This window comes from Gavia stellata, chromosome 14 (genome assembly GCF_030936135.1).
Source record: "Gavia stellata isolate bGavSte3 chromosome 14, bGavSte3.hap2, whole genome shotgun sequence".
In the NCBI taxonomy this organism is placed as follows: Eukaryota; Metazoa; Chordata; class Aves; order Gaviiformes; family Gaviidae; genus Gavia; species Gavia stellata.
Genome location: NC_082607.1, coordinates 12297558 through 12312287, shown reverse-complemented (window position 1 = coordinate 12312287; position 14730 = coordinate 12297558). Strand labels below are relative to the sequence as shown.

General features: G+C 49.4%; 1 protein-coding gene across 1 annotated transcript in view; it reads left to right on the top strand.

The window, feature by feature from the left end:
- GABRA3 (gamma-aminobutyric acid type A receptor subunit alpha3) overlaps positions 1 to 3730 on the top strand; it is a 70318-nt gene extending 66588 nt beyond the window's left edge. Inside the window, exon 10 of the mRNA XM_059824644.1 lies at positions 3404 to 3730. Coding sequence (XP_059680627.1) covers positions 3404 to 3730 — 327 coding nt within the window. The remainder of the gene's footprint in view (positions 1 to 3403) is intronic.
- Positions 3731 to 14730: the final 11000 nt, after the last annotated feature.

Here is a 14730-nt window from a genome sequence, read left to right as displayed (position 1 = left end):
TGACCTTCACAGTGGCCTGTCAGAGGGATAGTGCTTCCAACCCAAATTTCTAGCCAAGGAGCAGGTGCAGAGAGCTAAATCTCCAGCAGATCATAGGCAGAACCAGTAGTTCCCATAATTTAGAGGTTCAGCCATTAGCTCCTCAACAGAGAGGTTTGAAGACAAGAATATTTAACAAAAATGCTATTATTTTCCAGTATGTGTGCTGTGGAAGAACTTGTCAGACTGCAATATCCAGCGAACATATTTATCTCTAGACCAGCTTTCACAGCCTCCTCCCTCAGGAGAGTAGTGCAGGGACAGTTTTGTGCAGTGGTTCAGTCTCCCTATGCCCAAACAGGGCCATGAATTCAGGAATTGCTTTGCAACACAGGTGTTTTCAAAAGGACAAGTTTTCAAAGCAAATATGGGGTTTCCTCCTGTTTTTCCACTCTTTCCTTCTGTTTCAGTAGGACGTGGAACTCCTCACAGATAAAGGTGCAGGGGGAAGGCTGGGGGCTACTCTGCAGCTGACAGCAATAATCACATTTTGCTTTGATTGTCAAAATCTTGCCTGAAACACTTATTTATAAAGCACAGCCCGGTAAACTTCAGGCTGAACCATTTCTTCTGACATCTCAGGAGTGGAGCACATCCAGAGCACACACATGTGCATTGGTATAGGCAACGTGTGCTCTGGGTGCTTCCCAAAGACTACCCAGGCTCCCAGCTCTGACCAGGGCTGAAGACTACATAGGCAGCCGGAAAAAGGCCCTGGCTATAGGCTCCCAAGCCTCTGCACTACCAGAACAGCCTGACTTGAGGTCCAGAGAAGCCCAAGTTGATGCTTGGGGGCTCTGGATCACACTAATAGGAGCAGTAGTTTGCTATCACCACCCACAGCATTCATATTTGCCTGACTTCCCTCTGTTTCAGCCTGCTGTTTTCAGATGCCTTTGACCAGGCAAGATGGATCCACTTTCCAAGCTCTGGGGCAGAAAAGCTAGCCAGGTTGAAAGTGTCATGTCACTTGTAGTCATCTTATTCCTGGAACAAACAACGTGGCTGATTAGTACTAAAATAATCACAGTGCACTTCAAATTGCATTCTGTGAACAACAATCTGTTTTTCATTTCATTACTGATTATTAATTATTTTATTACCTCCTGTAGCTGTGTTAATAAGTAATCACACTTAAGCATATTTAAATGTTTTAGAAGGTGAAACATCTTTAGTCCTTTATTTGCTTCTTGTCAGCTCTTTAGCAGGAAAAGTTCACCTCCTGTGCAGGGGGTACAAGTTAGCATGGCTCTAATGATTGCAGAAATCACTCACTCAGTTAATCATTAAAGATCATAACACCCTCTCCCGTAAAAGACTATGAATAGGGTCTGATCAGTGGTTTAGTCTGATCTGGAGTCTGAAGACATTTAGACCTCCTTCTAACAGCAAGTTAATTTCTGTAATTGCTGACATTATTACAAGGCTGCAGGCCTGGCTATGATATTATTGGAGAGGGGCTTAAAGATTGCACAGCAGTCTGCTTTTAGCGTCCCTCTGAAAATCACTGTGGAAAATTCATTTCCGAAGGTAACCAGAAATATCCACGGTGATTGTGGACACATTTAAAAAGGAAGTACAGCATGAAAGCTAAAGCCCTTGGAGTATCTCTGCAGAACAAACTGGGCGAATCTAGCCTTAGCAGCTCCCAGTGCTACCAATTTCCAGGGTAGGCTGGGGAGATGAACAGGTCCTGCTGGCTGCACGCTCTCCCCTTCTCCTGACGGTCACTTTGTATGTGGTTCCCTCACACGTACATGCAGGACTATGCCAAGCACCCCTGGGAAATGCCTGGATGAGCCTTATCTTGTGTTTCAGTTGCTTTTGAATAGAAAATGAGATCCAAAGTCACACCATGTTCTGAGTTTGGATATTAGATTCCCACCATGAGTCATTGCTGTGTCTAATGCTGCTCTTGGTGTAATTACAGTGGACACTGCATGGAGTACATGAGCGCTGGGACGTGTAGGGTGTCTGATGTCTGCATATAAATAGATTTCATTCAGTGGGCTTCTCCTGGTAGACCTGGATTGCTTTATACGATATGGTCTACAGTGCAGCTGGTCTCAGGTCTCTGACAGCGACAGGAAGATCCCTAGAGTAGGGGCAACACCTATCATGACTTCCTAGCTCTGTCTTCCTGTCCACTCCTCTTCATTAACACCTGAACTGTCTGTCTTCAGCATCTTCCATCATCCTTCAGTACATGATGTCTGACACATAAGTGCCTCTTTTGCCATTTGCTATGCAAGCTCTCCTCCCTTCAGCCTGGACAGCATGGCTGTCCCTGGAGCCGTGTGGGAGGGGTGCACTTATCTCCCTTGATTTGCAGCAACCCATAGATATGAAGGCAAGACGAAAGGCCTCCCTCTGCCCTATAGTGCCGTGTTGAGCCATCCTGAAATCCAGAGCTAGTGCAAATGCCTTCCATCTGTTCTTTATCTTACCTGGGCAGGTCATGAGGTGCTCTAAAGGGTCCCTGAGGCATTTTGGATATCATGATGTTAAATTTTGAGGTATTCCTGTGAGGTATTCGGGGCACTGAGGCAGTGTATGGTATGGCCTTGTAACACGGTGCAAAAATATTGCGATGCTGTCACCCACATTCTTAAAGCCACTGGCTTTCTGCTACAAAAAAAAAAAAAAAAAGAAAGAACTATAATCCTCTGTGATGTCTCCTCCTCTCACCTGACCCAGGAAGCAGGGCAGCAAAGCAGAGAATCAAGTTCTCCCCCCAGGATGACCACACCGGGGTGTCATTCTTTTCTAAAGACTACATTCCTGCATCGTCTCTCCATGGCTGAACCTTACACACAACAGATAACACCGTTCAGTTGAGAGAGAAAACAAGGAGTCTGTATGGTTTGAGTCTGCATTCACTTATACTGACCTGGCAATACGCAACACAGACCTGGCGGCACTCGGCCAATCAAGGAGTCACCCGTCTGGGGCAGCTACTGCTCCAGTGTGGCTGCACACACCTTTTTATACCACTATTCTGGTCTAGAGGGGCTGCAAGGAGGCTAAAAACCCAGCTATGTGGCTTCAGTAATTTGACTTGCAGCAGGACCTAGCTGCCAGGCCAGGACTTCTTTGTGCTACGTGCTGCATGCCAGGCTTACACGAAGTAGCTGTCTACCCTAGTCCAGCACATCCTTGTGCTCCAGCAGCCCTCACGTGGCAGATGTCATGGGTTCTGGCCATCTTCTCACCACATCTTCCTTCCCTTCTTGGTCTTTTGCTCCTCGCACCCTTTTCCATCTTCACATCCAGGCGAGCAGGTAAACTCAGAGGACAAAATGTTCTCCACGCAATTCTACAGTCACTTCATCTCTATTATGTTTTTTTCTTCCACCTTCCCTAGAAAAAAGAGCCAGTGGCACTAGCGAAGAAAACCAACAACACCTACAACATTGTTGGCACCACATATGCCCTCAACATTGCCAAGGACCCTGGCCTGCCCACCATCTCCAAGAGTGCTGCTGCCACTGCTACTGCCAACGTACCCCCCAAGATGCCCCGCATAGAGGAGAAGCTCCCAGAGAGTAAGAAGACATACAACAGCGTCAGCAAGGTAGACAAGATGTCCCGCATCGTCTTTCCAGTCCTCTTTGCCATTTTCAACTTAGTCTACTGGGCCACATACGTAAACCGGGAGTCAGCTATCAAGGGAATGATCCCCAAACAATAAAACCGGTCACATAAACCTTCCATCAGTGAGCACCATCCAGGCAGGAATTCTCCAGGGCTTTCTTCTTTCCTGTTTTTTTTAATTATTATTGTTCATTTGATATTATTATTATTATTATTACTATTAGATCGTTCTTTTATAATGTAAACAAAACTGTGATTTTAATTTAATCCTGTATACTTTAGGTTCGTTTTACTTTGTCTCTGATGATGAAAGGGAAAAAAAAAAGGATCATAACAAGTTGTGCCTCTAACATCGTGAGCCTGATGTCCCCCATCTGTCGAAGTCACCCTGTGCTTCCATCTCTCCATCTCCACCTCCTGCTGTTCCCACGGTCTGCATGCCACTGCCATTCCACACTCCGCTTTGCTGGGGGCTGCTGCTGCAGTCTGCCCCCCTCCTCCTCTTCTGCGATGGACTGCCCTAGCATGGTGGATGCCCCTGGTGGCCTGGGCTCAAGGATGTGGAGGCCTCCAGAGTCAGTCAGTCAGCCAGGCTGCTCTTCAGTGCCTGGCGCTTTGTGCTAGGTGGTACTCCCTGGGCTGTGGATGCAGGTGAGCTGGTCCCTTGAGGGAGCAGTGCGGCATGGGCCAGCTTGTAGCTCAACGCCTGCTGGGGTCAAACCCACCACTGCTGTGGTCAGTGGAGCCATTGCAGGGGTGGAACAGGGTGGCAGTATCTTGTAGATATCTACAGGGCTTCTTCCTCTTTGTCTTCACCAAACCCAGCGGTGGTTCCCTCCATGTCTCTCCCCAGACAAGAACAGGTGAGAAAGGTCTTGTCTGTCTGCCATCCTGCTCTCTTGGGGCAATTCACGTTAGAGGGTGGGGTGGTTCCCACCAGAGAAATAATTTTTCTCAGGGTCAGTCAGGAAGTCAAGACAAGAGCTTTATAATGCCTTGGAGGAGATAGTAGCTGTGAGGCCATATGCATTCAGCATCAGGACTGGAAGCCATAGAGTTTGTGTTCAGATGGGTGGTTTATCACTTTCTCTTGGCCCCATCCACTTATCCTTTTAGGCATCGCCTCTCTGTCCTAGACCCTTTTTCCAGCTCCTTATTCATCTTCCTTTGGCTACTCAGCAGCCCTCAGTAGTATCTCACTGCTCGTGGGTAGATTTAGGCAGGGAAGCCCCTGCCTCTCAGGTAAGTCACACTGACAGGGAGCAGCACAGCCTGGGGAAGTCCAGCTCATGGCGCATCCCTCCTCCAGTGCACCAGAGCAGCAGCGATGTTGGTTCGGGCCAGCTCAGGTGCAGGCTATTTCCTGTGGGATACACCAGGGGCCACTCTGCTACCTGTGGGGGTGAGTCAGGGGACAGTCGGTCCCCAAGTACCTCCCTGCCCCTGCGAACAGATGCAGCTGAGCATCCTCAGCACCGCGGGAGGACAGCAGAAGGGGCTCTTTGAAACAGCAGGGTGATACTGCTGTCCCAGAGAGCCACGTGAGCCAGGTGCCATCCCAGAAAGCCATTGAGATAAGATGCAACTCTAACACCTGCACACTCTTCCAAGGAAAGCCCTCCAGTGCCTTGGAGAGAGGCTTTTTCTCCCTTCCAGGCCACCACAATCAAAGACCCAAACCAGCGGTTGTCCCCTTCCCAGCAGCAGCACAAGATGGTGGCATCCAAGCCATCTGCCCCCCGACCCTGGTGCCCGGACCCATGGACACACCATCCTGCTACAAGAAAGGACACCCTGTGCCTGGTGAGTTCTCGTCCCCAGCCTGTGGGCAGCAATGATCCTGCCTGCAGCTCCCAGGGTGGGATACACCCCCTCTTTCCTGGGCCTCCCTCTGACCCTCTGGCTGCCCCTCCTGAGCTGCCCCCAGCACATTTTGGGTGCGTGCAGCCAGGCCGAGGCCCCAGCACCCCCAAGGTGATGTTTTCAGCACTGCTTTGAGCTGCTGTGCTGAGCTCAGTTTCCCCCTGCCCATGCAGGAGCGGGGCTGAGCACAAGGCACAGGATTTGCCCCACCTGGAATATCCATGGGGACAGCAGGACAAAGCAGGGAAGGCCAGGACACTTTGTCCTGCGGTGTGGCTGGCATTGGTGCGTGTCCTGCCTGTCCCTTACAAATCTTGCTGGCTCAACAGCAGTGCAGTCACTCCCCCTGCCTACAGCTGCGGTGACGAGAGGATCTGGAAGACATTTAGCTCAGCCCCTAGTGCATTCAGTCCACGAGTGCATCCACACCAGCAGGCAGCATCAGGCAAGAGGTGGCAACCCCTGCCCCAGGCTGATGCTAAGGAAACCAGCTCTCTCCCCATCTTCCCCCCCAGCATCTGCACCCCAAACTGCCCATGACATTTCTACAGTGCCTTTCATCCCTGAGGGCTCCCTTCTGGGTGGCGAGGAGGGGAAAGCTTGGGACATGTCCCCCTTTGCACCCAGCATCACATTGGAGGGGCAGAGGAATGATGCACCATCCCCAGCCCTTCTGCTGGGCAGGGGGCACATCCCAGCTCCTTTTGTACCTGGGGCACCCAGTTCCTTCTGGCACTGGCTGCCTGCTGCTGCTGCAGCCACCCCGCTCCAACAGCCCAGCCGCCCCAGCACTGCCCTGCCGCAGCCCTGTGTCTCTCACCACTGAGACCCCCTGCACTCTCTGCACGCCAGCACCGTCCCCTCCAGCAGTGAGTGCCATTGCTGCTGTCCTTCTGCTCCCTGGGCTTTCCAGCAGGAAGTGCTATGCTAACTGGCCATGAGGCTATTTGTTTTGGAAACTACTTGGATGTCATTTTCTTAAATAAGCTGGATGAAGTGCAGGTCATAAAACATTCATGTCACTATAATACTCAGGCCTAAGTGAATGGAATAGAAACCCTATAAAAAGCAAAACAAACACAATAAAATGGTAGCAAAGAGTATATTGTGTTTACTAACAGAATTACATCAAAGGCGAGTTTAAATACGGGATCCAGTGACTTAGCCGACTTGAGCTGGCCCCAGTGCAGAGGTGGTCTCCTTTACTAGCTTGGGCATTCCCCAAAATCTCCTCTACCCCGAGGGCCATGACCTACTGCACGTCGCCTTGCTACATGTTTCTGTGTCTGTTGGTGCCTGCTTCGCAGAGCTCTCTGTAAATCATCAGGTCTTACCGACGGCTTCTCAGCAGCCGGAGCACCCGCAGTCGCTGCCGTTGCTGCCTGCCCGGGGCCACACAGGCTCAGTGTGTCAGGGTGATGCTCAAGGTGCCAGGGTTGGACCTCTCTGTGGTGCCAGGCATAGCGCTGGGGCAGCATCTGAGCCTCCTCCCTTCCTGCAGGTGATCCAATCTGTCTTGCCGAACTGTCGGGATGTCTCTTCTCCAGTCCTTCCCTCCCCGCGACACCAAGACTCTTGTCCCTCCCCAGGACACAGCCCACCGATCTGGCTTGCTGGTGACACCACCCATCTGCTGGCTCATCTTTGCTCTTCCTGTCTCCAAAAAATTTGTCCTCTGCCTGATAAAAGGCTGCCTTCCTGGATCTGTGTTAGCACGCCTTGAAAGCTAAGTCTGTTCCCACCAAAGCCTGGCACTGGCTCTGAGTCTTTTTGCCAGCTGGAAGCAGAAATACCAGCATCCTTTGGTTAAAGACAACAAACCAAACAGGATTTGTACTTTGGCTTCCAAGCAGGGAAGCATTTTGGGAAGATAGTTATAAATAAGTGGTTTAATATCTCCTGCCAGCAGACATCATAGAGAAGATAATGTTCTTTTTTTTCTAAATCTGTCAGTGGCTCAAATTGGGACATTTCCTTCCCAGCTAACACAAGGTTGCCAATGGGGGCTTCTTCCAGGGACATGCCGGGCCAGAGCTAACCTAGCATCAGTTAATGGGATTTACTAGGTGATAGTATCTAAGGGCTCCATTTTTATAATTGGTCCTGTATACGAATAGATCTGTACGTGGCCATTGATAGTCTAGTCCACAGTTGTGCACAGAGTGGGCACTTCATTTCGCTGTGAACCTCAATACTCCAATATTTCTTTTTTTCTGGCAAGGCCCAAAGCCTCACTGACTAGATGAGAGTCTCCCAGGCAGGAATTAGAAGTCTTCGAGGGTGATAAAAATTATCTGTTCCGTCTGCGCTCCTGTTTTGTAGCTTGCACCACCTGGGACACACACAGTGCACTCCAAGCCTGCAGTTGTATTCTTTCCTGAAAATGTCAGCACACATGTTGGCGGTGTCAGCTTGCCTCTTCCCTCCTCTGAAACCGCACGTGGGCAAAAGCAGTGCGACTTTTGGGAGCTCTGCGCCCTGGGGAGGTGAGGGACTGTTCAGCTGAGGTCCTCCAAGCCAGCAGGGGAGGCAATGCGTGGTGGCTGCAAGCGCTGTGTTAGTGCTGAGACATTTCTGCGGGGTGATATGAGAGGGATGGGGGAGAAGTGGTCCCTCAGTGCCACCCCTTCTTCTAAAGGGCTGATGGAGTTACCCCCATACAACATCTCAAAAGCTTCTTGAACATCACTGAGCAGGACTGTGACGCCCAAGACAGAGCTTCCCGGTTCTCCGCTGTGCACTGAGCTCAGCATAAGCAAAGCTGGCTTCGCCACTCCCTAGGTTTTGCAGACAAGTGCTGTGGCCAACACAGCTCATCCCCATCCTGATTCCCAGCAGCTCAGTGGCACTCACAAGAGTCCTAGTTTGTTTGCTGTAGGACATCCCCTGTGCAAGCAGACCCCACGCTTGCTGGTCCCAGACACAAGCCATGCATGCAAACAAGGTCGCAACCAGCCTGTTTCTGCAAGCCTATCCTATGGACACAAGGTGCATTCATTTCTCATCTGCTGTCTTGATGTCTTCTGTCCGGATCTTGGATTCCTTTCGGCCATCCCTTGGGGACGATTATAGGGCTGCATCATATAACAGGAAGGGGTTTCTCTTGCTCCAGATCACCTCTCATGAGAAGACCCTCTGTTCTGTTAAGAACCTCTCTGAGACCTCCAGAAACCTGGAGCTGTTGCCTCTCCCAGAGGGTGCTGTAGAAACAGCCTCTTTGCAGTGCTCTTTGCAGCTGCTGGAGGAACAGAGCAGTTAAACACACACTGCTGTTAAAGGAAGGATCGTGGTCAAAGGTGAGTGGCTATTGAGGACAGGTACTGAGCTCTCCCAGCTTGCCAGGGCATGCCATGAGCAGGAGAGGACCAGGCAGCTCCTGATGGGCTCACTTGGGAAACAGATTGGCAGGGACGTGCTAGAGCCCCTGTTCCACATGCATGGTCCTGGGTGCGGTAGAGAGCCGGCGTGGGGCTGTGGGACTGGGCTGTCACAGCATGCAGCATCAGGCCAGCCCTCGCTCCAGGCCCTCTTCCCCAAATTGTATGCCTCCCTGGGGCCACACTTTAACCCACCCGATCAAATATCTGTGTGGATTTTGCAGACCGGAGAAAACCGTTTCCCTGCCTTCTTGGTGGCTCTTGGGGGTGGGGAGGGCACAGCCAGGGTGAGGGGCACACTCATGAAAACATAAATGCTCTATTATTGTCAAAGTAGGGAGAAAAAACCCCAAACAATTCACCAATCCTCTCTCCATATCAAGCTAAACTACTGAAGGCATTTTGGCAAGAGGCCACAGCACAGATGAGATTGATGGCTTCCAGGTATAAATATTTACTGTTTGACCTTGTTATTGTTCAGTCAGCCAAAGGTTTTTACATATATATATATATGCATGTGTGTATATTTATGCTCACAAACTCTTTATATATAAAAGTCAAACCTCTTTCTCTTTGAAAGAGAAAATGGCCACTTCCAATTATTTTACTTCCCTCTCATTCTCTTTGGTAAATCTTCTGGAAGGAGGTGCATCCTTCTTTGCTGGTCCTCAGATGGCTTTGGGAGGCACAGGGAACAAAGGGAGCAAGGGAGAAGAGCCTCTCAGTCTTGGTGCAGGCTTGCTGCATGGACCAAGGCCACTGCTTGCAGTACTGCCCAGCACCTTTCAGAAAAACTTAGTCCTAGATGTCACAGCTTGTCCAACGCAGCCCTTGTCCTGCCCCAGACCCTAGGATGGTCCCACGAAGGCAGCATGGCTTTTCAACAGCTGAATGCCATAAGCAATTAGACCTCACCCCATAGCACAACCAGGGAATGTGTAGCTGAACATGGCAAAAGTGTGTGAGGTCTCCACCCTGAGTCTGCTTCAGGAGGGAGCACAAAACCTGGTGGGATCCATTCCAGCTGTCCCCAGCCAGAGGAGCAGCGCAGGTAGGAGCTGTGCTTCAGCTTAGGCTCTTCTACAAAGCAAAGGGAAGTGCTGGCACTTGGCCACTGCTTGCTGCTCATCCAGGTGGGATGTGCTGATACTTGACTATGTGCTAATTGTGGGAGGGGTCAGCAAAAGCGTAGGCCTTTGCTGCTGCTGTGTCCTGGACCCACACCTGATCTCACCTCAACACAAGCAGAACCAAAGACAGATGCTGGGCAGCCTGCGAGTGGTGGGGCCATGGTAAGTGAGGGGTGTGCAGCCCCTAGCAATGGTACCCAACATCAGCTCCCTTAATGTCACCCCTTTGTCTCCCCCTGCCTTAGGAGAAATGTTTAGGCAATGATCCTGCAACTGCATTTATAGCTCCTATATTCCCTCCTCTGCTGCTGGAGAAAGGTCCTTGTGCTCAGCGGCGATTGCCGCCTGTGCCTTGTGGTGTCCCAGCCATGAGAATGAAGGATGTCACCACCCATAAGCAAACAAAACTGGTTCTCTCTCTGGGTCTATGCCTGCCTCCCACCACGGGAATTTGTGCTGCTTGAAACAGCAGGGAGCCTTAGGCTTGGATTAGTCCTAACATTTGACCTGTCATCCTTCACCACAAGCGGGGTTCTGCTGGTTTTTGCTTATGAAGCTCTAGGACAAAATATGATGTTCTAGCTACTCTTTCCTATTCCCCACTGTCCCGGTCCCCACCACTGCAGATCTCTTCTGTACACAGCTTTAATGATCCCATCTGTCTAGAGAGGGAAGCTTGGTCCCAGGTTTGCTACGTGAGCCAGGATGCTCCCACAGTCTTCAAAGGCTCTTGATTCTTCTCTTCACTGCTTCTTGAAGGTCCCATCAACTTGGTAAGTCCATTGGCTCATGCTACACTGCTAGCAGCACTCTGTTTCCTCTGAAAAGTCTGTTGATTTCTCCTGTCTTTTTGCAGGGCACCCAGCAAACATAACAGCAATCATACATTGAACAATCTGATTTTTGCAACCACAAAAAAGTAGGGGCAGAGTTGGGAAACCTGAGTCATTGCCACATTGCCTTTGCCAGGCTGTATTTAGAGTTGAAGGGCTCCTCTCGGTTGTCACGAGGGAGTTTCTCAGCCCACCAAATCCAGTCAGGTGGCCACAAGTATCCCTTCATCAATTAGATTTTCACTGTTGACTGACTTGGGGATAGCCGCAGGTGAACGTCCTGTCTGTAGGTGAGGACACCTGCTGCTTCTTTGGCTGCAGTCCTGGTGCCCAGGGTAGGGAAAGTTGCATTAGCATCACACTAGGGCAGCCCACCATGGGAAAGAGCACAACGCAACAAATCGCCAGGGAATACGTTCATTTTCACTGCCTTAGGTTCTATCTGTGCCCCAGTATGTCTTCTGCTTTTTTTTTCCATCTTGTGAGACTCTCTTTACTCCACTATGAGAAAGAATCTAGCTGGCAGCAGTTTAATGCATGACAATCCTGTTATTACAGCTGTAAATAACTAACAACTAGAAAAAAATGCATTTTTAAAATTTTTTTGTTGACTTTATTTTCTCTATTGACAAGCTGGTAGCCACTTTCTTAAGGGATTTCTCATGGAAACTGTGACCTTTCTTCTCTCTATTTCTCTCTCTCTTTCTCTCTCTCTCTCTCTGAGATTTGTGTTTCAAATGCTTTTTGGTGCAATGTTCAATGCCTGTTTGTATTTTTGAATCATATTTTTCAACCTTTGCTGGAAAAGAAAAATTGCCCATTCTAATTGGCAGGATTTTGAGTCCTGCAATTTTTTTCAGCTTTTAGCTTTTTCAATAAGTTAAAGCAACAGAAAAATGTCTCAAAAAATTACAGTGAAGTTCTGAAGAGAGATTAGAAAACATCAGAAACAAGAACTACATGAATAAGGTCAGCAAGCTGAGTGGAGGAGGAGGACTCTTCTGACCACCTACTAACCTCCTGATCTAACACACAAGGCAGGACTAGACCTCTTCACTGAAATAAATCACACTGCTTTTCCACTCTACCCACTCTCTCGAACTCAAATCAAAACAAATAAAAATTCATATTTTAAAAAAAATCTGTTTCATTGTTTTTTCCATGGTCTGTTTCTCAAAGCCAAATGATTTTGACATACAAAGGGATGGGGAGCCCGGGGAACCAGTCCTCTGGGCTTCAGGCTACCTGCACATCTGGGGAGTTTGTCCTAGTGACAAGCAGACAAGCTACCCATGAAAAAATAAATATTCCAGGGTAAAATAAAAAAGCTTCAGTGGTTCCCATTGTGTCGCATTTAAAATGCTTTCCCTTCCAATGGCAGGGGAGTGGAGGGCACAAGGTATGCTCAAGGCAGATTGCCTGGGGAGTTTGGGAACCAACTCAAAGGTAGGATGATGGTGGTGTGATGGGTGGGCAAGCAGGAAACCCTGAGGTGTACTCTTTCCCTGCAGTGCATGACCCATGGTTAGACTTTGCTTTTCCAGTAGAGCTCTTTGGTATTTCTCTATGTACAACATGAATCAAGCTTTCCACTGCTCTAGGAGCAACCAGAAGAGGCCTTGGCCAAGATGCTGGTTTATCCAACCCACCACATACACTTCTCCAGCTGAATCATGCTTTAAAGAGACCCTGGTGCGGAGAAGGACGTGGAGGCCCTTAGCCCAAATGTCTTTGGCCATGTGGTAAATCAAATGTGTGCCAAGGAAAGGTTGTGGGCAGTTCAACCCACCCTGCTATGCTGTTCAGCTGTTACCACGACCTCCACTGTCACTTTGGTCCACCCAAACAGCTTCCAGACATGACTTGGGATTTACCATGGTCCAGAGACCTTCACTGCAGGGAGTTTTGATTGTGGCTACCCTGATTTTGAAGATACAATAGCACAGAGCTGGCCGTGCCATGTCACTTGAACAGTGTGACATGTGTCCAGGTGACTGTGTGGTCTGTTGGCAAGGAAGTTCAAGGTGAGGAGATTTCATTTGGACACTTCATTGCATCTTCTTGGATGCACAGTAAGTTATATTTAGCAACTAATAGAAAGAAGGATTTTTCTCACTGGGTAGGAAGATCTGAAATGAAGTAAAACTCTTCAAATGCAAAATCAGAAGGAAAATCACCTGCAAAAAATGCTGAAGTTCTTCCTGTTGCACTGTTTGAAACACCCTCTGTTCCCCTGTGATATTTTCTGCATTTTTGGCTACTTTTTTGTTAAAAATATCGATGATTTACCCAATTCCCACATATTCAGTGAGGACTTTTCCCCCCCTCAATTACCCCTGGGAAATAGTAGGAGAAGCAAATAACTCCAGTGACATTGTCAGTTGTTTTCCACACCTGATGAAGGAATGAAATGCCCTCCCCCGTTCCCCAGATTCCCTGAGCACCATCTGGATGCTGCACCCGGGACTTGCTGGCAGGACAATATCTCCAAACGTATTGCAACCTTGAACAAAAAAGTTATGCATTTGAATTTGCTGCATACAGCTGAATCCTCCTTCTTGCTCAGAGATTTGGATGACAGAAGAGGCTTGGGAGCGCTGGGGCTCACTGTGGCAGATGGATAGTTACCACAGATCTTAGCAGTACAGGCTGCATACTTATGTCTTCCCAAGGAAGGAGCATAGCTTGTGACCTCGGCAAGAGCAGGCAAGGAAGGAGCCCACCACTGTTTTAAACCATAAAAGCTGGAACCTGAAGTTTTCACCCCTTTCCCCACCAGCCCCCTGCCTGAGTCCTTCCTCAATCAAAACTGCACAGGTTTGGTCCCAACCTGAAAAGATCTTCCTGACTCAGAAGACAAAAATAAACAGCGATGTGAAAAGCTTTCCTGCATTATCACTTCTCTATTTGAACCTGGAACAAGGGCCCTGAAGAGGAACAGAGTGTAATTGCAGTGTCCACAGAAAAGAAATACTAATGAAAACAGGCAGAGCCAGGAGAATTGGTGGAGAAGAGGCATAGCTGAACAAGTATTTATTACCCTGGCACTTAGTGCTCAGGCTGACAGGTGTCTTAGGAATGCAATAGCTGGGTTTTATTATTAGGTGCTTATACTACAGCAGTGCTCGGGCGGAGGAACTGTTGATGTGTGGCTACTGAGGTGCCAGATGTTGGGGAGCAGATAAATGTGTCCCCGATGCCAGGCTGTAACATGGCCGTCGGGGACGGCTCAGTCCCACAGCCCCATGACGGAAAGGGTCCCCTGGGACACAGTGGTCATCTTCTGCCTTCGAAGGGTGGCTGTTCCAGAAACCTCTCCTGTGAACCACCTCCTCAGGAGGTGGGGTGAGTACCCCAAAGCCAGCCCTCAGCTAGCCTTCATGCATTTGGGTGGTATGATTGGAAAGCCCAGCACCAAGGTAGGGTTCACTCTGCAGAAGGAACTCTCTTCTCTGGTTCCTTCGCCCTGTAAGACAAGTAGGTCCAACGCTGCGGAACTCCCATTCATGAGCCTCTTCCCAGGACCATTGCTGTGCTGGCCGCCTTGTAAGCAAACAGTGCTTTCTTCTGCAAAGTGCAATTCCTCCTGACCGAACTCATCCATCAGCAGCTTGTCAGCAGGAACATGGTTTGAGACTTTGTGGTCGCCCCACTCCATGGAGAACACCCTTGCTTGGCAGATTTGTGGCTTGCTAGGATTCATTCTCCCTTACACTTTCACACATTGGCAGGCTGCGGGCTGCAGGGGCCTCGCAGGGGGATCCGAGGCTTTGCTGCCGCAAGCACATGCTCACTGCAATCAGAGGTGGGAAAAAGTGGCTGTGACTTTCCTCCTGCCCCCACCACCTTCCCTTTTCACGCTCAGCGGACGGCTGATGTGTTAACAGCAGCCAG